At 45.4% G+C, this 22017-nt stretch overlaps 1 protein-coding gene across 1 annotated transcript in view; it reads right to left on the bottom strand.

Annotated features, from left to right (window-relative positions):
* ttn.2 (titin, tandem duplicate 2) overlaps positions 1-22017 on the bottom strand; it is a 201301-nt gene that overhangs the window by 149810 nt on the left and 29474 nt on the right. Inside the window, exons 42-51 of the mRNA XM_061722952.1 lie at positions 21548-21922; positions 20136-20186; positions 4073-7774; positions 3101-3379; positions 2281-2844; positions 1769-2050; positions 1402-1680; positions 1045-1326; positions 653-931; positions 84-371 (exon numbers count right to left, since the gene is read on the bottom strand). Coding sequence (XP_061578936.1) covers positions 84-371; positions 653-931; positions 1045-1326; positions 1402-1680; positions 1769-2050; positions 2281-2844; positions 3101-3379; positions 4073-7774; positions 20136-20186; positions 21548-21922 — 6381 coding nt within the window. The remainder of the gene's footprint in view (positions 1-83; positions 372-652; positions 932-1044; positions 1327-1401; positions 1681-1768; positions 2051-2280; positions 2845-3100; positions 3380-4072; positions 7775-20135; positions 20187-21547; positions 21923-22017) is intronic.

Raw genomic sequence — 22017 nt, 5'->3', positions numbered from 1 at the left:
ACAAAATAAGTGTTCATTTCATGGCAATGTGGAATAAAGTAAGCGTTGCACACAACACACAGACAAAGATAAACATAGGTGACCTTTGACATAGAGCGTGCCGCTGGTTTCTTTAAAGCCAGCAGAGTTGGTGGCTCTGCATTTGTAAACTCCAGAGTCAGCCTTCTGCAGCTGACTGATTCTCAGTGTGGCTGAGTTGTCTTTGAACTCAGGCTGGAATCTGGCCCCCGAAACAACTTCCCGTTCATCTTTGAACCAAGCTATGGTCATGGGTTGAGACCCAGACACTTTGCAGTCCATGGAGACGTCATGACCAATGTTGCCATCCACTCTTTTTAGGGACTTGGTGAAAGTTGGAGGCATTGTCCGATCTGCTTGTTGAAAAGAAAGCATCTAATTCATTAATACGGTTTCAAACTGTTTCTGAAAAGAAGCAGATGACTAAATCTGGGAGCAGATTACCAACTGCACTCACACACACGTCTCTAAGGTGTGCTCTAACATTTCAGCTTTATATGCGCGTGTAAACAGTGTTTTCATTGTTTACTAGTAGCCACAAACACAGTTAACTATTACATGTCCTCTTAATGTCTAAGACATGTGCAAATGTTGAAAAGAGCAGGCACTAAAGCAGGAGAAAACTGGACCTGACCTAAGACGGTGACTGAGCATGTGCACTGGTCCTTCCCGACTTTATTTGCCACCTCCATCCTGTACTCAGACGTGTCTCCTTTTTCTGCTGTAAGAATCTTCATAGTGGCGACGTTATCCTTCAGGGTAATCTTATATTTACGACCACTGATCATCTCTTTTCCGTCTTTAAACCACTTCACTTTGAGGTCTGGGCTTCCAGAGATTGTGCACTCCAATGTGGCTGAATCCCCTGCAGTTACGCTAATGGACTCTGCAGGTTCTACGATTCTGGCGGGTTCTGTCATGAGACACATCGGTCAGTTATTAAGAGAAAGACGTTTAGAGCCTATGGAAGTTCACACAGCAGGTCAGACATATAAGATCATGTGAGCATCAAGGACATCCTCTGACCTTGAACAGTGAGGGTGGCTTCACATTTCTGCTGCCCCGCCTCGTTCTCTGCTTGGCACGAATACTTGCCGCCGTGGCTGATGGCCACAGCCGTTATCAACAAGGTTGCAACGTTGTTCTCAAACGCCATTGTGACGTTTGGATCGCCTTCTCTCAGTATCTCAGAGTCTTTCATCCATCTGACAGTGATGGGAGCAGAACCTTTGACGGTCCCTTGTAGTTTTACTGTGTTTCCCAACACTGCTGTAACACTCTCAACTTTCTTTGAGAAAGTCGGGGGCTCTATAAAAACACAATGCTAATTAAAAACAGTCTGAAGCACCACGTTTGAGCTCAGCCCGCTTGATGTTTACTGACCTTTCAGTTTAGCCACAGCCTTAGTGGTGACTTTGCCAACATCATTAATTATGACACACTGATAATCGCCAACATCTGCGCTTTCAAAGCTCTGGATCTCAAGCCTTGACAGCGTATCTTGGGAGATTATTTTACACTTCTGATCGCTTGTGATGGCCTTCTTATTTTTCAACCAGCTGATCTCAAAAGGAGCAGTCCCTGCAATCTCACACTCCATGTGAGCAGCTGCTCCCTTCACTGCCTCTACTGTATGCAGGTCTCTTTTAATCAGCGGGGGCTCTGGTTGTCAAAACATTAAAGCTTTGCAGTTAATACCAACGATTTGAAGTGAGCAATGAGTGGGATATTAATGCAAGATAGAACAAACCTTTGACAGCTATAAGAGTGCTGCAGCTCTCGCTGCCGGCATGATTCGACACCTCGCACGTGTAGGTGCCGCTGTCTGTGACCAAAAGGTTCACGATCTCCACAGTAGCCACCCCGTTCTTGAAAGTTATTTTATATTTGTCTTCATCACTAAGCTCCCTCTCATTCCAGAACCAGTGAATGTGAAGTTCGGGAGACCCTTTAACGGTGCATTGTAAGCGAGCACCTACACCCTGTTTCCATGTAATCTTAGACTCCATTTTCTTGACAAAGGAAGGAGGCTCTGAAAGGTTCATTTAAAAAAACAAAAAACAACTAACAATTAAATTTTCATTTGTAAGAACAACAAGTGGCCAACACAGAAGACACATGAAAAACAAAACGCAAGAGGACAACAGTGCGAAATGTAAGCAGCACCTTGCAGTTTGGTGGAAACGGCTGAAAGCAATAAACCACGAGCTCCTTTACATCTACACGTTTCCATAAAAGCTAAGATTACCCGTAAGATCTTACCTTGGACTGTCACTATGGCCTCACATGTCGAGCTCCCAGCCTCATTTGTGGCTGTGCACACATACTTCCCAGAGTCCTTCTGTTTGGACTTGGGTATCTCAAGAGCAGCCACCTTGTCCTCGAAGGACAGCTTACAATCCATGCTCTGGTGGACTTTTTTGCCGTCCCTGGTCCAGGTGACAGCCACGCCAGTGTCCTCGTCCACCTGGCATTCCAGCCTCAGTGGCTCATTGACAGCGGCGGACACTGGCTCAAAGGTCTTAATGAAGCTGGGCTTTTTGATCACCTTCAGCTCTGTGGTGAAAGTTCCAGTGCCCACACTGTTGGAGGCCTTGCACAGGTACACTCCCTGATCAGTTACCTCAAGACTCTTAATGTGAAGAGAATACTTGTTCTTTTCACATTTCATGACATAGTTTCCACCAGAGGAGATGGCTATGTTGTCCTTGTGCCAGACAACTTCCATGGGTGAAGAGCCAGTGAGCGAACACTGGAACACAGCTTGTTTGCTCACAAATAAGGTCATTGGCTCTGGTTTTGATACAAATACCGGTGGGTACAACTCTATGGAGAGCAGGTAGAACATACGGAGCATTTAAAAATCTGGGAATACAGCACCATAAGAAAGGAAGTACACTGTCCAACTTAGGGATCGATGTGGGATTGAACATCATAAGAGTTTAACACGCACTTTGTCAAAAGAGATTTCAAAATCATCACACTGCACCACAAAGAGTCATAACACAGTATGGATATAATTCTCTCTCTCTCTGTTCAAGACGTACAAAAATCATTTGAAAAGTTCCCACTCGGGGCTTACCAGTGACAATGAGGGAGGCAGTGCAGCTGTCAGAACCATGCTGGTTCGATGCCTTGCAGGTGATTTCACCGCTGTCTGCCTTTACAGGTTTCAGGAGCTCCAGAGAAGAACCGGTGTGTGTGCTGACGATCCGATACTTCTCACTCTGTTTGATCTCGGTACCAGATTTGTACCATTTGAAGGTCACGCTGGGAGCATCCTCGATCTCACATTCAAACTTTGCGTGGCCGCCGATGTTTATCTCCAGCGGGGTGATTTTCTGCCTAAAAACAGGTGGCACTGGGGCGCACACACAGACACAGGAAAACGCAGACATTAGTCACAACATCCAATCCCGTTCTTGTAATAAACAAGTGATAGATCTGGAGCAGGAATGGTGGAATGCAAGTCAGGAATGACTGTGGAGGAGAAAAAGAGCCGGAACATTAGCCCATGATTTTACAAAGAGGGGCTAGGGTTCCAGCTGAAAGGAGGACATGAAAACTTTGTGAAAATGAAACAGTGTCAGGGTGAACCCTTCAGAGCATGCAGGAAAAAAAAGAAAACTGAAACTGTGGAGAGGATGGACCTGAGGAAATGTGACACACCATGAACTCAAAACACAAGAAACTGTTGCTGCCGACATGCCAAAGGGATCATGAAAAGACCGTGAAAGTGTCCAGAAGACTAGGGCCATCACAGCAGCATCCAGGTGCTCGCTCACCACAGAATTGTGGGATAAACTTGCCCGGCTGTGATGGCTCTGGTCTTCAGGCAAATACTGACCATGAAATGATGTGTTAGTATCATCCAGTGCCCTGCTAACAGTGCCCATGCTGAGCTATGAAATGGATATTCAAACCGGTGACAATTATAAAATACTGAAAGTGAGGATAAAGGCTTGGAATGGACCAATTTATGTGAATTATTAGTTGCTCTCAGAGAAAATGGATATATGAAAGGATGGTATATTGATTTTTTTGGTAATCAAACCTCTTGAGACCACAGTGAGTCTTGAAGATGTTGTTGTCCTGCCGGCTTCATTCTCAGCCTCACAAACATATTCTCCTTGATGCCTCTCCTTGACAACTTTGTTGAGAACCAATGAGTATGTGTCATGGTCTTTGAAACACTTGAACTCTTTGCCAGATTTTACCGATTGCCCATTGAAAAACCAGTTTACCTTTGAGACGTACTTAATGGTCGTGCTAAAGGTTGCTTTACTATCTTCTTCTATGGATATGTCCTCGAGAGGGGTGACTATTATTGGATTTTCTCTATGTTCGAGTGTAGAGACTGTGATCTCCTCTTTGAAGGTCTCTGACCTAATTTCTTGGCTTGATACCTGCACAGACTCCTCGAAAGCCAAGTGAGCCTCGGTGGACACTGTGATCTGGGACGAAATGGATTGTTGCATCTTTGCTCCCTTGGATTCCTGCAACACAACCTGTCGCTCCATTGCAGCATGCTCAACTGTCATTTTAGACTCTGTCTTTAGTGCGGCTGCCTGAGATTTTACAGCTGAGAAATCCACTGCGCTCTCTGCCACGCTCACGGTCTCTACCAACGAAGACAGCATTTCCTTCGAGCTGGCTGAGGTGACCTGAGCCCTCTGAGGTTTATCCAGTTGCATCATGCCTGGCTGCTCTGAGGTAAGGACTTGGGCCTCCTGGTACACTATGGAGTGGAAAGCTGCCTGGAGTTCGGTCCGGAGGTCAGCTGTTTGTGGGTATTTTCCCTCGAAAGCCAGAGTTATCTCCATGGGGGCCCCTGTTGTTGTGATCAGGTATGTAAACATAGCCCGCTTGGGCTCTCGTCGAACTTTGACTTCCTGTACTTCTACAGCGTGTAACCTTCCTACAACATCAGCCAGTAACAGGGGCTGGTCACTGGCAACGGCAGTCTGAAGAGCTTCTTTGAGCTGAAGCCGTGTATTCAGACTGGATGGTTTAGGGATCTGAATTACAAATGTAATCTCTTTGGGAAGGGCTGTGGTGTCCTTAGACTCTGGTGCCATAAAGGACAGTTTTGGCTGCGTGCTGACTGCAACTTTGGTGGACTCGGACTTTGTGATCTCTTGAGAGAGTTCGCCTCTTAAGACTTGCTTTTCTTCCATAACTATTGACTGCCTTACTGACTGACCCTCCTGGATCTGAACTGCAAAGTCCTGTTCTGCTGCTTCCAGAGCAGTACTACTTTCGGTAGAAATCTCCTTCTCCTCGATCTGGACTGACTCGGTGGGCACCTTTGGTTCAATGGCCGTCAGACACTTGAACGTGTCTACACCTGCCAGACTCTCTGTATGACCCTCCTCCAGTGTCTGACTATCTGCCACGCTTGTGACATGCATAACATTCAAGTGATCTTCTTTCTGCACTAAAGCTCGCTGCTGTTTGAAATCTACGGTAATGGGTGTCTCTTTTGGCAGTTGCATGGGCTGGTAGGAGAGCTGCAGGATATTTTGAGGCACAGGCTCAGTTTGAAGCTTAGACTGAACTCCAGTCACAGACAGATCCAGCTCTTTGTGATAATCTGCCGTGAGCTCTCTCCTTTCTTCTGAAACAGCTGCATAGCTTCTTGATTTTTCCTGCTTCTGTGCTGCCACCTGCTGGTCAGGCCTCTCAATGGTGATAATACCCTCTTTGGACAGTGCCTCCACAGGCTGGGTGGATTGGAGATGCAGCAGAGTCGGGGGCTCTTTCTGAGGTTGAACAGTGATCGAGCTAGTCTTGGTCACGAACTGAGATGAGTCCTCACAAATGACAGTCCTCTGCTCGTCCTGGCTAACAGTATGCAGCAGAGTGGGGCTCTTACTGGTTCCTGCCTGCTCTGGTGTTGGTTTTTCACAGGTGAAGCTTTTCTCAGATGGAAGGAGGTCCTGGTCTGTGATAACCTGTAGGTGCAACACCTGTTCTCCTTCCACCTGTGAGTGAATGGACATGGCACTGTCCAGACTTGGCAGCTGTTGCGTGAGCTCAGCTTGCAGCATCTGCTTCTCTTCAGCAGTTAACGCTACCTTTGTCACTTTACCCTTAGAGAGCTGGGCTGCTTCTTCAGCAGGCCGCTCCATGGAGAGCCTTGTCTCCTTAGAAAGAGTCTGCTTGGACTCACTGACCAAAGCCAAAACAGGTCGATGCGGTTCTTTCGTAACAACAGACTTCACAGCAGATACTGCTGTGCTTAGTTCATCTATGTGGCCTTCTGAGAGCACTCGTTTCTCTGCAGACTGGGCAGAGTATAGGATCTTAACCCCTTCCTTGACCTGGTAGCCCTTCTCTTCCTGTGGTTTGGGGATTTCGTCTGACGGCTCCTTCATGATGGACAGCCGAGTCTCAATTTGATGCCCACTGACTAAATGTTTTGGCTCAGAAACAGGTTTTACCTTAGTAGGCTTCCTTTCAGTTGGAAGCTCTGTGCTAACAGTAGAAAGAGGGATGAGCTCCTCTGCAACGGCCGACATCATCTTCGAACGTTGTTCTCGAGCTGCCTGCAGCTCAGTGACTTCAGGACTCTGAATGCGATCACAGTGCTGCTCCATGAGGTCCTGACTCTCTTCCACTGACGACGTGAACGCTGCCATGTGAAGCTGTTTTGTAGGTACAGCTGACACCTGCACTGGGTGAGTAGGAACCACAGAGACCCTCTCCTCTATCTCATGAGCCTGAAGCACCGCAGCCTGGTGTGTCACCTTCTCGCGATGGACAGTAGCAGCAGAGATATCTACTTCCCTAAGTGAATCTACTTGCTCACTAGGAATGATCTGCCTGTCCTCTGTGCCGATGGTATAGACCATCTGATCTGACCTGAGTTTGTCCTGGCCAGGGAGGCTGACCTGATACAAGCGAGACTCGGTTGCTTGTTCTGACAGTGAAACCTTGTAGCTCTTCTTCTGCACTACTGTCTTTTGCTCCTGTTTGTGAGACACAGAGACCGATTCTCTTACCACAAGCTCAGCGCTGCAAGTCGCCTCGCCAAACTGGTTAGACGCTTTACACGTGTATAAGCCGCTGTCCTCCAGTTTGACACTCTTGATATGGATGGAGCCAGACCCATCCGGGTTGGCTGTAAAGTTACAGTTTCTACTGGGCTGGATTTGAAAAGCCCCTCTGAACCATTTCACATGAGGGACTGGATCGCCTCTGACTTTGTAATCAAAAGACACCTCTTCACCATTTGAGCACTTTAAGGGTTGGATCTGAACCGAGAAAGTGGGGGGTTGACCTGGGATCTTAAACATCTTCTCCACCCACTTCTCTGCCGTGCTAATATCGGGCTTTTTTACTTCGAGGTATGTGGTGCAAGTGGCCTGGCCAAATCTATTGGTGGCAGTGCACAAGTACTCGCCCTCGAACTCTGAGGTGACCTGGGTGATTACCAATGTAAACTCCTCCTTCTCCTCTATCAGCTGGTACACAGAGGAGCTCCTCAACACTCTACCATTGTGAGACCACTGAACAGTTGGTTTTGGAAAGCCGGAAACTTTGATGGTGAACCTGGCTGTTTCCCCGGTCGTTACGGCTGCCGGGCTGAGCTGGGTGAGGAAAACTGGCTTTTCTTTTTTCTTCTCTAAAGTGGAAGAGTAGCGTTTGGATTCTGGCTTGAGTTCAAGTGTTTTGGATTTCTGTGGTAACTGGACGCCAGTGTAGTAGTGTTCCTCTTGCTCTTCCACTGTGGTGATGGTGGTGCTAGAGAGCTCTGTCGGGAAATATTGAGCAACACTGATAACAATATCCACAACACAGAAGCTGTGATATTAACAACTGATACATAAAAAGCAAATATCTTATATTTTGTTGTCAGACAAAACAACGACCTGTTTCACAGTTGCTTTGCAGGTAGGAAAATTACCTCTCAAGAATATATGGATGTTTAGTAGTTCATTGCTCGTTTAACAACAGTTTTGAAACATTTTATGAACATTTAAAAAAAGTTATCATCTCTTCTCTTACAGTGATGATTAAAGTCTTTGTGTGGTGCATGGACTTGTGCAGGTGTGGATAGAAATAAAAAAAAATAAGGTCAAATGTGGAGTTGCAGTAATGTGACGTAGTTGTTATTTTTATGGCCTCATCAGCCTCTTATCAATCCAGACAAACTTTGCCTCCTCTTTTTTTACAGTGCTTCTTTACACATTGTGGTATTTTTACTGCTTTATCTCTTTATGAATCATTTAACATTTCTCAAAATTAAATCCGTCATACTGTCCCAACACACCATTCAGCTGACTTGAGCTTTGGACTTTTGACAATCACGACACCTTGATCTTTTTGTTTTTCAGAGAAAGTGATATACATTTGTTGGTGCTCTTGGGTCTTTGTCCTACATGACACAATTTCAGCCAGACTTTAAGCAAAAACAGGTCCAGATCATAACACCTCCACCACCATGCTTGATAGCTGGTACACGGTCTGTGTTCTGATGTGCTTAGTGTCCTCCACATGTGGCGCTGCGTATTACAGCCAAAAATGTGTCTGACAGACATCATTTCAGGAATCTTGTGGTTTGTTCAGATGTAACTTTGAGCATCTTTTAAACTATAAAACCAGCGGAGATGAAGTGGAACATTATGATGAATAATGTGAGGCATTTGTTTCAGGCTAATGAGTTTCTATAACCAGGAACAAACACGATGGGGGGGGGGGTGTCAGCGTCTGAAACAGTTTTTAATTTATCTGTTTATTTTTTCTGGGTGAAAGACAAAATTCTATTTTGTATCTAATAATAAGATCCTAAGTTTCTAAAGCATTATGAACAGCAGCTTGGAGATCTAAATATTTATAGGCTACTTCCATATTTACTGTGGCCTTTATCAATTATATCAACTTGACATTGATTACACACAGCAGATATGGATAGTAACATATACAAGGATTACTGAGTAAAAATAAAATCAAAATGGACAAAAAGGTTGTTTTTCTCCGCTGTGTTTTGTTTTTAAGGTAGGATTGGTGACTGTCCGAGACTGGTCTCTGATATAAAGAAGCATATTCTTAAAAAAAAATGAAAGCAGTAACTCAAAACTTAGATCAAATATTTTATTAAATAAACTTTTCGACAAACCGATGTGATTTCTGTACAAATAAACCACAAACAATTGATTTTGTTATTTGACAGACTTTCTTTTTGGTTTCTCACTCCCCCTAGAATTACACATATTTACAAAACACTCAGACTTGTGGTTTTATTTAAAAAAAAAAAAAAAAAGGTTCACAGTTTTATCCTGTTTTGTTTAAATTAGTTATTAATCAACATTCTCTTCTGTGAATTATCAACTCGCTTTATAGTCCCAATACAATTCACAGTCAAAACCCTCACCAAAAAAAGAAAAAGAAAAGTGTAAATAATTTCAAGTAACCAACACGATACATTCAGGAGTTTCCAGATATATTTATGGTGACTATGTAGCATTACCACCGCCGACCACAGGGGGCAGCATATCACGAAACGTCCCGCATCAGCCGCTACGTCCCGCATCAGCCGCTCGTACAAGAGATGATGAAGCAGACCTCTAGTGGGACAAAGTGGTATTACAAGCCCCGCCCCTTCCCCACCCCCACTGCGGAACAGAGCTTTTGAGCCCCCGTGTGGTCAGTGGTAGTATTGCTACACAGATTTGCATTCAAGTTTTTATTTAACATTATTACAGCTGAGTCTCAACTATCTGATCAACAATGATAATGATGATATTGATAATAACGATAACAATACCTTCAAGTGAGGGGGTTCAATCTCTCATCATGACCCTGTAAATTAAGTTGTTTCTTTCTATCGCTGCAGTTTCATCTAATTTTACTGATTAGCCGCCCTAACGACTGAGTTTTGGTCAAATCAAAACTCTACATTGACCTGACTCACGCAGACATACAGAAAACAACTGTAGAGATACACATTTAAATCCAATAAATTATTGCATTGATGCAGGTGGAACAATTTTATAATTCTCATAGATTTGTATATTTTTAAATGTGGGCTGTTTGAAAAGAATCATCTCAGTTAACACCGAAGTTGCTCATTTATGCAAAACGAAAACGCTAAATTTAACAAATTATCATTAAAATCCCTCTCTGTGAAGGTTTTGCATATCTTGATTGTATTTTCTGTCCAAACGCACACATCTACTTATCTAGCAGCAGTTGTTGCTGGTGCCAGAATGATGAAAAATTAACTTCTTTCACTTCAAATGAAACAGCTGTATTTTAGTTCAAACTGTCACTCCTTCAAAGTGTCCCTAAATCTAAACATTAATAGACTAACTTAAAAAAAGAATTCCACCAATAAAACAAATTTTACACAACTATCTGGTAATAAATTAACACTACGCTACACAGATTTCACTGACACAACGGCTGGCTGGACTCACAAAGATGATCTGAACCTTTTCAAACAATGACATAAAAACAAAATGTGACGGACTGACATTCGGAGGACAACTCCTAGTGTACAGAACACCTTTTAAAATGGAGAAAACCAGGTGAATTTACAATTTTCTAGTGTTGCAACTATTAGTCATCACGCTTGCTTGTGTATATGGTAAAAATTTGTTTGATTTTTCGTGTTGATGCATCGTATAAAACGGACAAATCTGACGGATGATCTCCGGTTTTTGCAGCATGATGATAGTTACTAATTTGAAGCAAATTAGAGGAGCTTTCAACTGCATGTAACCCACTATACAACATATGAACAACGTCAAAATGTGGCAAGAATACAGATATTAAGGCTCTACCAGCACCTTAAATATAGGGACATTTTACAGAAAAAAAAGCCAGCGAACAAATGAAACACAGAGTCCAACCCTAACCAACTGAAAAAAACTAAAACGACAGATCAGTAGACTATCAAAGTAATATTGTGGCAGCCCTACATTTTTAAAACAATGTTAATGAAAAGTTCAATATTACGTGATCATAAACAAAAATGTCAAAGTCAAACTCATCTATGTGCGAACAGCCCCAGAACCCACCCCTCTAGAACACTTTCAGCAGCGCAGTGGTTTCTGTGCAGCCAGCAGAGTTTTGGATGATGCACTTATACTCTCCAGCATCACTCGGGCTCACGTTAGTAATCAGCAAATTGAAGTGGCCAGCGGTTTTTTCCTGGATTATACATCTACTGTCTGTGACTGGGTCTCCATCTTTGTACCACGCGGCGGTGGGGTTTGGCTTACCTTTAATCAGACACTGAAGGATAACAGGCGTCCCTACTGCTGCTGTTACATTACTCAAAGGGATGACACATTTAGGTGGCATCTCCGTCACCTGGAACTGGAAGCTACACATATCGGAGGACTTTCCTTTGAACTCTATCTTGTCGTCTTTGGCTGGCTCGGCAAAGACGTCAAAGTTAACGCTAACGTAATTTTCTCCGTGCTCGCTGGTTTCTTTATCCGTGTTGGCTACCAAACGAACTGCCCGCTGTGACTCATCCGCCTCTTGCTCGAACTCAAACTCGAGTTCGATTTCTGACACCTGTTCACCGTCAAACGATGGGTTGCCGACCATCATGTCAAACTTCTGCGGTTGGACTTTCGCACTTCCAAGAGAGACAGCAGTCAGCTCCCTGCCTCTGGCCTTCCCTGAAAAGGCTTTAGCGCCTAACACCACCAAGGAAGCCCGACACAGAGTCTCCCCAACAAGGTTAATCGCCCTGCAAGTATACACTCCACTGTCTTGTGGGGTGACTTTACAGATTTTGAGGAAGTGGTTGTCCCCATCAGAGGAGTGCAAGTATTTTTTGTTATTGTGTGGTATTTTTTTATCACCTTTGAACCAGGACACAATGGGAGATGGGATTCCCATGAGAGAGCATTCAAACAGCACAGTGGTGCCTTCTGGGGTTTCCATGTCACAGATGGGATTGATGAACCTCGGCGGCATCTCTGTAACCTCGAAAGCTATTTTCAAATCGTCATGCTCCTGAGTGACAAAGTCCACAGCGCCTTCTTCGTAAATACTGGGCAACACATCCAAAGATATGATCATGCTCTTGTTGTCCAGTGTGTATTCAGGAATTGTGATGATCTTAACCTGTCTCTCAAACTCTTTCACTTCATTTTCATCTAGTTCTACTTCAAGCAGAATCTCCTGAGGGGATGGAGAGCGAGAAGAGTCATCCTCCTCTACGTCAAACTCCATCACGTGCTGATGGGTGACAGTAGGAGGTGCCGGCATAAACTTCACCTCCTGCGATACAACTACCACTAGAGCAACACTTCTCGCTTCCCCAACATAGTTCACAGCCTCACAGATATATTCTCCCTGGTCTGCTTTAGTGACGTTGTGGATCGTTAGAGAGATACTATCACCATCTCTCTCCATCTTCACTCTGTCATCTATCGTCAGTTGGGTTTTGTTGCAGAACCATCTCACCTCAGGAGAAGGTAGGCCAAAAACTTCAGCGTAAAATGTAAGTGATTCAGTTTCAAACACTCTTTTCTTGATTAGAGGTTTGAGGAAGGCAGGAGGGATTCCCTGCACCTTCTCTTGCAGAGTTGCCAGTCCTAAAGAGCCTTTGCTCTGGGAGATTAACCGATTTTCTTCCAGGTTTGCACCAGATGGAGCCGATTCAAAGCCCTCGTCAGCAGGAGAGCTGAGGAACTGAAGAGGAGAGAAGAACCTCTCACTTGAATCTCCTGTCGAGGGTCTCTTATGCTCAACAGGAGAGAAGGGGTACTCCTCAGGTGTCATGAACTGACCAGAAGTATCAGAACTGGGAGTGTGAAATGACATGGGAGATCTGAGAGTGTGGAGGGACTCTGCAATTGGATGTGAGGCCTCAGTAGAGGAACCTGGAGTGTAGAACCTCTCAGCTACCTCCGCTATCTCTTCACTCACAGTGCTACCGATTTCTATGGACATCTCAGACTCAGGAGACAGTGGCCTACCCCAGTCTGTTGGAGGATTGTAGTAATCATAAACAGCACCAAAGGTGACTTCCTCTTCTTGTATGCCACCAACTGCTGCTGCTGCTCTCTTGTCTTCCGCTATCAAAGCACTGCCAAATTCTTTTCTTTCATTTCCCTGGACAGAAGCGTCTAGTGGCAGAGTCGTTTGTTTAACTACAACTTTAGGCTTGACGATCAGGGGTTCTGGCTCCTGCTTCTGGTGGACACCAATCCTCACATTCTCCCCTTTTATTGGAGGCTCAGTTATACTACCATACAGTGTTTTCTCTGATACTTCTGTCATATCAATCTGAGAATCTGGCATACTAACAAAGATTCCACTGTCCATTGAGGGCTCTGGGATTGAAATCAGCTGGTCTACCTCAGGCATAAAAACAGACCTCTCCGGTAATCCTCTCACCTCCTGATCTATATTTAATATAGCTTCTTTCAACCCCTCCTCAACACTAGTATCATCAGGCCAAGAGGAGACCTTCAAATTTGCGTCGTCTGTTGCACTTTGTTTCTCTGGTTTGCAAGGTATGGAAAACATTTTAGGCTTTACAGCTTCTTCAGATGGGATCGTAGTTTTGACAGAGCGTCTTGGTGCAGAGACTTTATCACACTTGAAAGGGATGAAGCTTCCAGTCCTGTCAAATGTATGCACAGTGTCCTGGCTTGCCATCTCCACCTCAGCTGCCTCCATTTGTTCAAAAAGACGGGCAGGTTTTTGTGGTGTAAGTTTCACCAGCTCGGCAGACTCCTGCAGCCCCTCTACGAACTGCTTCAACTGAACCGGACTTCCCGCAAAGATTGCTTCCTCCTCAACATCAATGGGCAGAGAAGTCCCTAGAGTTTCAGAGGTTTCAGGGTAATATGGAATGACTGTTGCACCATGTTCAAGTTCATCACTGCGTCCAGTGTGCACACTGTCAGGTTCTAGCGCAACTGCCCGTTCCTGCTGATTAAGGGAAATAGTCACAGCAGGTATAAATTCCTCTGGGAACTGCATTTCCATCCTGTGCTCGTCATCTGAAGGAAGTGTCATTAAAGCGACTGGTGAGTCTGATTCAAAAGCTTGCTTAATCTGAGAAACTTTTATCACAGCAGCAGAACCATGAAGACCACAGCCTGACAGAGCTGGGAGCGCCATTGAGGGACTAGATCTGGATTTGGTTCCTTTGACACCCTTGTCTGTTGGAACTTGTGAAATCAGTGTTATATCCTCAGTATGAGAGAAGGCTGCTTTGTGGAGCGTGGCAGGTTTCCTTAAAACCCCAGTTACTCCATCGGGAGACTTCCTCCTTTCCCCAGGTGGACTAAAATCATCAACTTCCACAGCTCCAAGAGCTTCTGAAAACTGTACAGGCTCTGCAACTTGAAACGACACATCAGAGATGCTGGAGACCTCGCCAAGCTTATTTTTAGCTACACACTTGTACACCCCAGCATCTGTGTTTGTAAAGCTGCTAACAAACAACCTGTAAACTTTATCATCTACAGTAACTCTGTATTTTCCAGATGCAACTTCCAGGCAAATGTCATCATAATACCATGTGACTTCTGGGGAAGGTTCACCAGTGATAACACACTCTAACACAACAGTGCTTCCTTCAGTACATGTGACGTTTTTCAATTCAGTTATCAAACGAGGAGCTTCAGCAGTCACTTCAAAGGAGAACGTAAACTTGTGTTTCAAAGTCTGAGCAGCCCCTTCATCACTTTGCACATCTGAAGTTCCCTCTGGAAGATCCGGAGGCATTTCATCACTTATTTCCTCAGGTAAGTCAGGAACAGGGGTAGCAGCTGTAATGCGAATCTCTACAGGTGAGGAGCTGAACGACTCATCTGAACACCTGCGTTTGTGGATCACAGCCTGGGGTACCTGCAGTGTTGCTTTTCCAGAATCCATGTAGCTCTGAAGTTCCTCCTCTATCAGACTGTCCTCACTTTTCTCAAGTTCCTCAGTGACTACAACTTCCTGGGAGACAACTGCCTTTCTCGATATCTTTTTGTCGGAGATCTCAAGAGTGGCACTGCAGATGGATTTTCCGTGTTTATTAGTTATCACGCAGTCATATGTGCCCTCGTGGTCTGTCGTTGGATAGAATACAGTGAGCTTGGACTTGTTCAGTTTGGTTATTATATCATAATCTGGGTTGTGGGCTACCGGGTGACCATCTTTGAGCCAGTTAACACTGGGCACAGGGTCGCCTTGGAAATGGCTGGTGAACTCTGACATCTCACCAATTTTTACTTTAATAGAAGACATTTCTTTCAGAAATACTGGACGAGACCCTGCAGAGCTTGTATCCCTGCCTTCTACCAACTTGGATCCAGGAGTTTCTTTAACATGTGGCTCCTTGTGGACATTCCTCTCTTTGTCCATTACAGATTCTTTTTCAGGGCTTTCCTCACTGAATGCACCACCCTCTCTTGATCTCAATGATGCTTCATCTCTCTCATCTCGCTTGAGATCTGCTAAATTCTTCTGTTGTCTCCATTCCCTGGTCTCTCTGGAAATTTCAATCTCCTCCTTTAACGAACTCTGTTCTCTCTCTGTAGGGGAAGTTTGATGACCAAATGTACGTTTTACGGAAACACCAATCTCCCGTGAATGTAAACCAGCATCTCCAATAGGAGAACGTGTTATGGACGGCACCTCTTGAGGAGATGGTTCACCCCCCAGTGCTTCTATAACAGGTGAAGGTTTTTGAAAGGCTCCTGCAGCTGCTGCATGTGGAAGTGGTAAACCATGACGGACCTGATTATCTATTAGAGGGACATGTGACTCAGCTGGCAACCCCATGCCAGACTGTTTGTACTCGCTGTCCAAAGCCCACTCAGACTCCAGCTCGGCCACTTCCTCTGGTTCAACACCATCTTGCTGCCATTTCAGGATACGCTGAGCCAGGGCTTCTTCCTCACTTACAAAGTACTCACTATCCGTCTGCAACCTGGTCTCACGGCCCTCCGTTGGCAGCTCACCGGGAGGTGACCACTGCAGGCTAGTACCCTCCTCATCTCGGAAAGCAGCAGGAGCCGAGTCGCTTAAAACAATCTTCTCCTCAACTGCTTTTCCTGAAGAAATATTTCTGCTGCTGACCACAGCAGGTTGCAGAAACGCTTCTAGACCTGTGGTGTCGGTGACATTTCTTCCAACATCAGGGGTCGTCTCTTCCTGGAGCAGAGGATGGCCACCCTCCACCCAGCCAGACTCTAGTTTCTCAGTCTGGTCTTGTTCCTTCAAAACATCCTGTTGCCATTTCATTATCCTCTGAGTCAAGGCATCCTCTTCACTGACCAACGTCTCACTCTCATTTGTCAACTCAGAGATATTCTCCCTTGAGAGCTGGAGCTCTCTGTCATCTCTTGTCTTCTCAAAAAACATCTTCTCCTCTCTGGCTCTTGTTTTGGGTGATAAGTCTGATGCTACGCCAGCCGCTCTAGATTTCATTCTGGGTGATTTTTGTGCCACCATGGCTGATGTCGCAGTTTCCAGTTCTCCTGACCGGGATTTAATTTTGTCTTTAAATGAGAGGGTGAATGATTGTTCCTGCTCCGCTCTACTCTGAACTTTAGGTGACTTAGCTGAGGGTATAGCAGCCTGATCTACAGCTGCTCTCTCCTCCACCACCTCTTGTTGGATGTGCTCCTCAGGCTCTATGTACTGTCTGTCTGATGGCATGGGCAGATCAGTTTCTGGGTGAAATGTCTCCTCTTCTGTCATTTGCACACCTTGTTGACGTTTTTTGATCCGAAGAGCATGCAGCTTTTCCTCACACGCCATCCTCTCAGCCTCCAGGCTCTGCTCATACTGAGCTCTCAAAGACTCCCCTGCTGTGTCACCTGATGCTTCGACATCACTCAGGAACCTCTCTTTGGCTGACTTGACTGGCCTTGTTCTAGGTGATCCTCTGATTCTGTCCTCAAACTTCGCTTCGACTTCTTCTGACCTCGCTTTTAGTCCAGGAGATTTTGTTGTCACCAAAGGAGGTGCCCCAACTTCTATTTCTTTTAATCTGTCCTCTGCTGTGGCCAGCTTTGTAAAGACGGAAGCACACTTTTCCTCATCTTCTCCTCTGGCTTTTATCTCAGATGATGTTTGTGTTGCAGCTTCAAGATCTAGTGACCTTGCTTTTAATGTTGGTGATTTATGGACAGAGGTCGGTATGGCTTCAGTTTCCAATGCTGTTCTTTTCTCAACCATCTCGTGCTGGGTGTAAATGTATCCTGTGGGCTCCATGTACTGCATCTCAGCTGCCATGGGTAAATCAGTTTCTTGGTGAAACATCTCCTCCTCAGACATCCTACTTCCTTGCTGCCATTTCCGGATCCTCAGTGCCAGAAGTTTTTCTTCACATTCCTTTCGTTCAGCCTCTAGACTCTTCTCATAATGAGCCCTCAAAGACCCTGCATGCTTGTCCTCATACAGCTCTTCTGCCACATCTGTTGCAGTGACTTCTGGTGTTGCCCCTTCACTAAGGAACTTCTTGTTCATAGAAGTGACCTGCTTAGGCATAGTTGACTCTGGGAGTGATGGCTCCGCTTGGGTAGACACAACTCTATCGTACATTGCACTTTCTGATGACATGATGTGACGCAGCTCAACTTCAGTTTTTGCCACACCCCCCTTTTGGTCAAGAACCCCACCCTGATATTCACTTACCATTTGCTCAAATCCAGCATCTGACAAAGCTTTTGTATCCCCCATAGTATCTGATTGTATGTCAAAAGGTCCGCCTTGTCCCAGAGAAACCATTGTATCAACTAGCTCACCTCTCATTATCTGAATGGCTCTGGTTCTGGACTGAGGCTCAAATGAATGTCTTGAACGAGGCTGAGAAGGGTCCCTGGCTGATGCCTTACCCTGAAACTCGTTATGAGTCTCCCCTAAATCGAAGGGTCGACTGTAATGCTGGACATCAGGCAGAGAGGCAGGCTTGACCCTGAGCTTCTCCACGTATTCTGCGTAGCTCGGCTCACTGGCAACGGATTCCAGCTCAAATTCAGAGGAGGACATGGTACAGATAGAAAGCCTCTTCTTCCGTTTGACAGCTTTTTGAAGCGTTGTAAGCTTAGTTCTTACCTCGTTGTGGAGACTCTCTGTGTCACTGAACCGCTCGCTGTATCTGTCACTGCACCTGTCACTGAACTTGTCGCTGAACCTGGCACCTGTGCGCCTGTCACAGTAGATGTCACTGAATCTGTCATTGAAGCGCTCAGACCTATCAAACATAGCAGGAGGGGAGGGAGCACGCTCAGAGGCGGTCTCCAAACGTTTGGACACCTTCTCTGACTCTTTTTCCTTAGAGGAAGTACCAGACCTGAAATACACAGTACGTACCAGAGCACTCTTAGACCGAGATCTAGTTTGATGGATTTTGGACATTTTGTCGAACGGAGACCCAACACATCTGAGATCAACCCTAAACTTCCTCTCATTCCTCTGCTCTGCCATTGTGTCAATGCTCTCATGGGCTCTGGCAGAGCGCCTAACAAATCCCAGGTAGTTAGCCGACTGCTCTTCCTTCAGCGTCACCAAAAGCGATGCAGTGGACTCAGCAGAACCTTCTATGTTCAGTGCCATCACCTTATAACTGCCAGAATCTCTCTCCCTGATACTATCTATAACCAGAGAAGTAGTGTGAATTTGCATTTTGCTATCATTACGGATCCTACGTCTACGCTCTTTAGGAATAGATCTGTTATTATGAAACCAGAGGATAGTTGGTGGAGGGTATGCAACAAGTTTACACTTCAACTCTACCGGCTCCCCCTCGAGGACTGACTGGAACTTAAGCTTCTTGGTGAAAGAGGGTTTGATGTTCTCAGTCCATGAGCTAATTGAGGAGGTTCTGCTGGAGCAGCGGTTGGCTGACACCAGGCCCAGATCGATGAAGTCCTCAGTGTCGGAGAAGGCTCCGCGGAGCTGTCGGGTGGCGACGCGTTCGCTGCCGCTGTGCGTCGCTGCTTCTTTGCTGTCATGATAAAACAGCTCTGCCAACAGAAACAGACATCGGTCAGACCAACATGGACTCCAGAGGTAAAGAAAAAGAAAAAGGATTTGAATGATCATTAATGGAAATATTAAATGCATGCTGGGAGTCACAATGCCATAAGAAATAATTTCACTCACCATATTTGTTCGAATAAACGCAAGACTTGATTCTTTTTACTAGAAACCTGCAGGAAGTTTTGATCCTTCGTCTGTGGAAACTTCTTCAAAACATAAATTATTTTATTATGGTTAAATAAAAAGCATGTCTCCGAGATGGGTGGCCCACGTTCGCTGTTTTTCGTTTTGAATTGCTTTGTGCTAGATTGTTCCTTACCTGACTTGCAGAGGGGAGAATAAACGCCCTTTCTAATCCTTAACAGGGAATGAATGGTGCACAAGCTCTCCAATACAGAACTTAAAGTCCAAAACTTGAGGCCGTAAAATAGGGCGAGAAGGCGTTTATTCGAACTAATATAGTTTTACTGGTGTTATTTAGAAAGCAAACCACAGGAATCACATCCCACTATCTGCAAGCCAGGCTAGGAAATATTTTTGCAGGAAGATATCAGTTTCAGATGCAGTAGACCTCCATATCTTTTAAAGGGCATTTCAAATCATTAAAAGAGCTTTAAAAGATACACATCCTGTGCATTTTCTGGGGAAAGATCAGAGGAACCTTCATGCCAAAGTGAAACGAACGTCTGGATGCAAAATGTCAAAAACTGGTTCAAGCAAGTTCTATGAGTGCTCTCCTGGAGGAAACCACTGGACATCGTCTAGATAAGAGCAGGTAAAATAGTACAAACAGTAGGAATTTTTTTATCAAAACACAAAAATGACATGCAGCTGTGGAAAGAATTTTTAAAAGGACAGTTCAATATTTGACTTGTCTGTGAACTGTAAAAGTAGTCTGTGGATGCAGGACAACCATAATCCAGCCTGGAAGGCATGCACCCACACATCAGTGTCTCTCATCAGGACTCCAGCCGTTTCTCCACATGAAGAATAGTTCAAAAAGAACCAAAGCCTGGATCACAGTTACCTACTGACAGACTACTTTTAAGTTAAAATCAGTGGAGTTGAACAGGTCAAACTGTCCCTTTCCAACTCCCCCTGCTGCTCCAACTCCCCCTGTGGTAACTATAATCACAGTGTGTGATAGGTGGTCTTACCTTTGACTTCCTGATCGATCCTGGCTTCAATATGCTCCTTCACATGAGTCACTGTGAATAAAAAAAGATGACATCAGACAATTTCCAAATGTTGGAGTGGCTGCAGCCGGCAGCTGTAACCTCTCCATCTCCCTGCATCCTCTGCGCCGGATGACGACCAGCCTCCTGCTGCTCGTGGTAACATCATGGTAACATACATCACATCATGGAACCATCAGATCCACTAAGATGTTAATGGGAGGCTTGGGTTGGTTCTGGGAAGTGATCAGTCTCTCAAAACTGTAAACTAGAAGAAACTGAAAGTTCCTGAACAGCTTCCCGCTACTACAGAGATTCACCCAATCAATACTGTTGAATACTACAGATCTCTGAGGAGAACAATACTGGCCGCATAACTCAGCATATTTGATCCGATCTTCACCAAAACAGGTGAAAGAATGTAAAACTCCTTCTCACGTCCCTCGACTGAAGGACCAAAGTGATGCAGTGCACACGTGGAAGAATAAAGAAATAGACGCTTTGGAAGTCAGGGGCACCAAATGGAAGAGACCAAAAACAATAAAGGCAGACGTTCTTGGAGGATCGATGTTAAACGTGTCAGTTTCAAGAAGAAATGGGGGGAGCAGGGAGTGAGGGTGAGGGAGGTGGAGGACAGAAGAAAAGTAAAAACCCCAAACTGGTGCATTTGTGGGTGAAGTGGCGGGTTGTTGCGAAACAGTGATGTTAGTCTGGAGGAAGACTGAGGGATGTCCCGATCACCTTCTCTGTTCCCAACGACTCTTTTTTTTTTTTTTTCCTTTTTAAATATTTTTTATCCCCGAGGACGGTTGGCGTGGTCCGACCTAAAACCGCAGCGCCTCCAGCTCAACCCGAAGCTGCTCTTGAAGTCGGACGTGACTGCAGAGCCACAACCGACGCTGGGTGAGCCGAAGTGTCTGGAAACTGCAAGTAAAAGCAAACCTATGGCTACATTTGTGCTTCAAGCCAGCCGCCCAATCAGGGTTCTCAAATACATCACGATTTTAACATTTCGCCTTTAAAGTAAGTATACTTTACATTAAATTAATCGTCTTGTTCAGTTCAAAACTAGGAGAGCAGCGTTACAGCAGCGGCTGTGAGGAAAGTTGCTGTATTTTTGCTCATTAATTGGTTAATTCTGCAAGCTCAAGTGATTAATTTGTCTGCAAAAATAATAGCTCTCGCTTGTGAGCACGTTTTGACGCGCTCCCAATATTTCACATGAGTGTGAGGTCCTAATTATGCTGTTTCAGTGTCAGAAAACATCCAGAGCACGTTGTGATCTGAGGTCGTTCGGTTCGGGACATCCCCTGCAGCGCTGAGGGTGTTCAAGGAGGGAGCATTCGTCTTTCACGTGTGTCAGAGGCAGCCGGCTGACAGGTCCAGGGCGTTACCTTCTTCTTCTCTGGTTATGGTGAGCGTGGCCGAGCATGCGGCCTCTCCTGCGTTATTGGCCGCCCTGCAGGTGTACTGTCCTGCATGCTCGGAGAAAGCATCCACAATGATGAGCGTGGCGGTGTTCGTCACCTCGTCAAAGTGGAACACCACGTTCTTGGTGGGCTGAACCGGCTGCCGGTTGTGGAACCAGCTGACCTGCGGCCTCGGCATGCCGGACACGCTTGCGTGAAAGCGGGCCACCTCCCCGTGTGGGACTGTGCAGTTTGCGATTGGTTGGAGGAACACCGGCTTGTGGCCGGTGGAAAGTGCCTTTAGACTGGTGGAGACATGCCACTGAGGCTCGGCGGGACTGCCTTCTGCCTCTGTTTTCCCTGGAAGGAAGCATGTTCATTGGCTTTATGCGTCTTATTCCCTTTACATGGCAGTGAGTAACGTGTGGGTGGAGCTTCAAGCAGATATGAGGTGA

This window comes from Cololabis saira, chromosome 6 (genome assembly GCF_033807715.1).
Source record: "Cololabis saira isolate AMF1-May2022 chromosome 6, fColSai1.1, whole genome shotgun sequence".
Lineage (NCBI taxonomy): Eukaryota > Metazoa > Chordata > Actinopteri > Beloniformes > Belonidae > Cololabis > Cololabis saira.
Note: the sequence above shows the minus strand (reverse complement) of the source record. Positions and strands in the feature narration are given on the sequence as shown.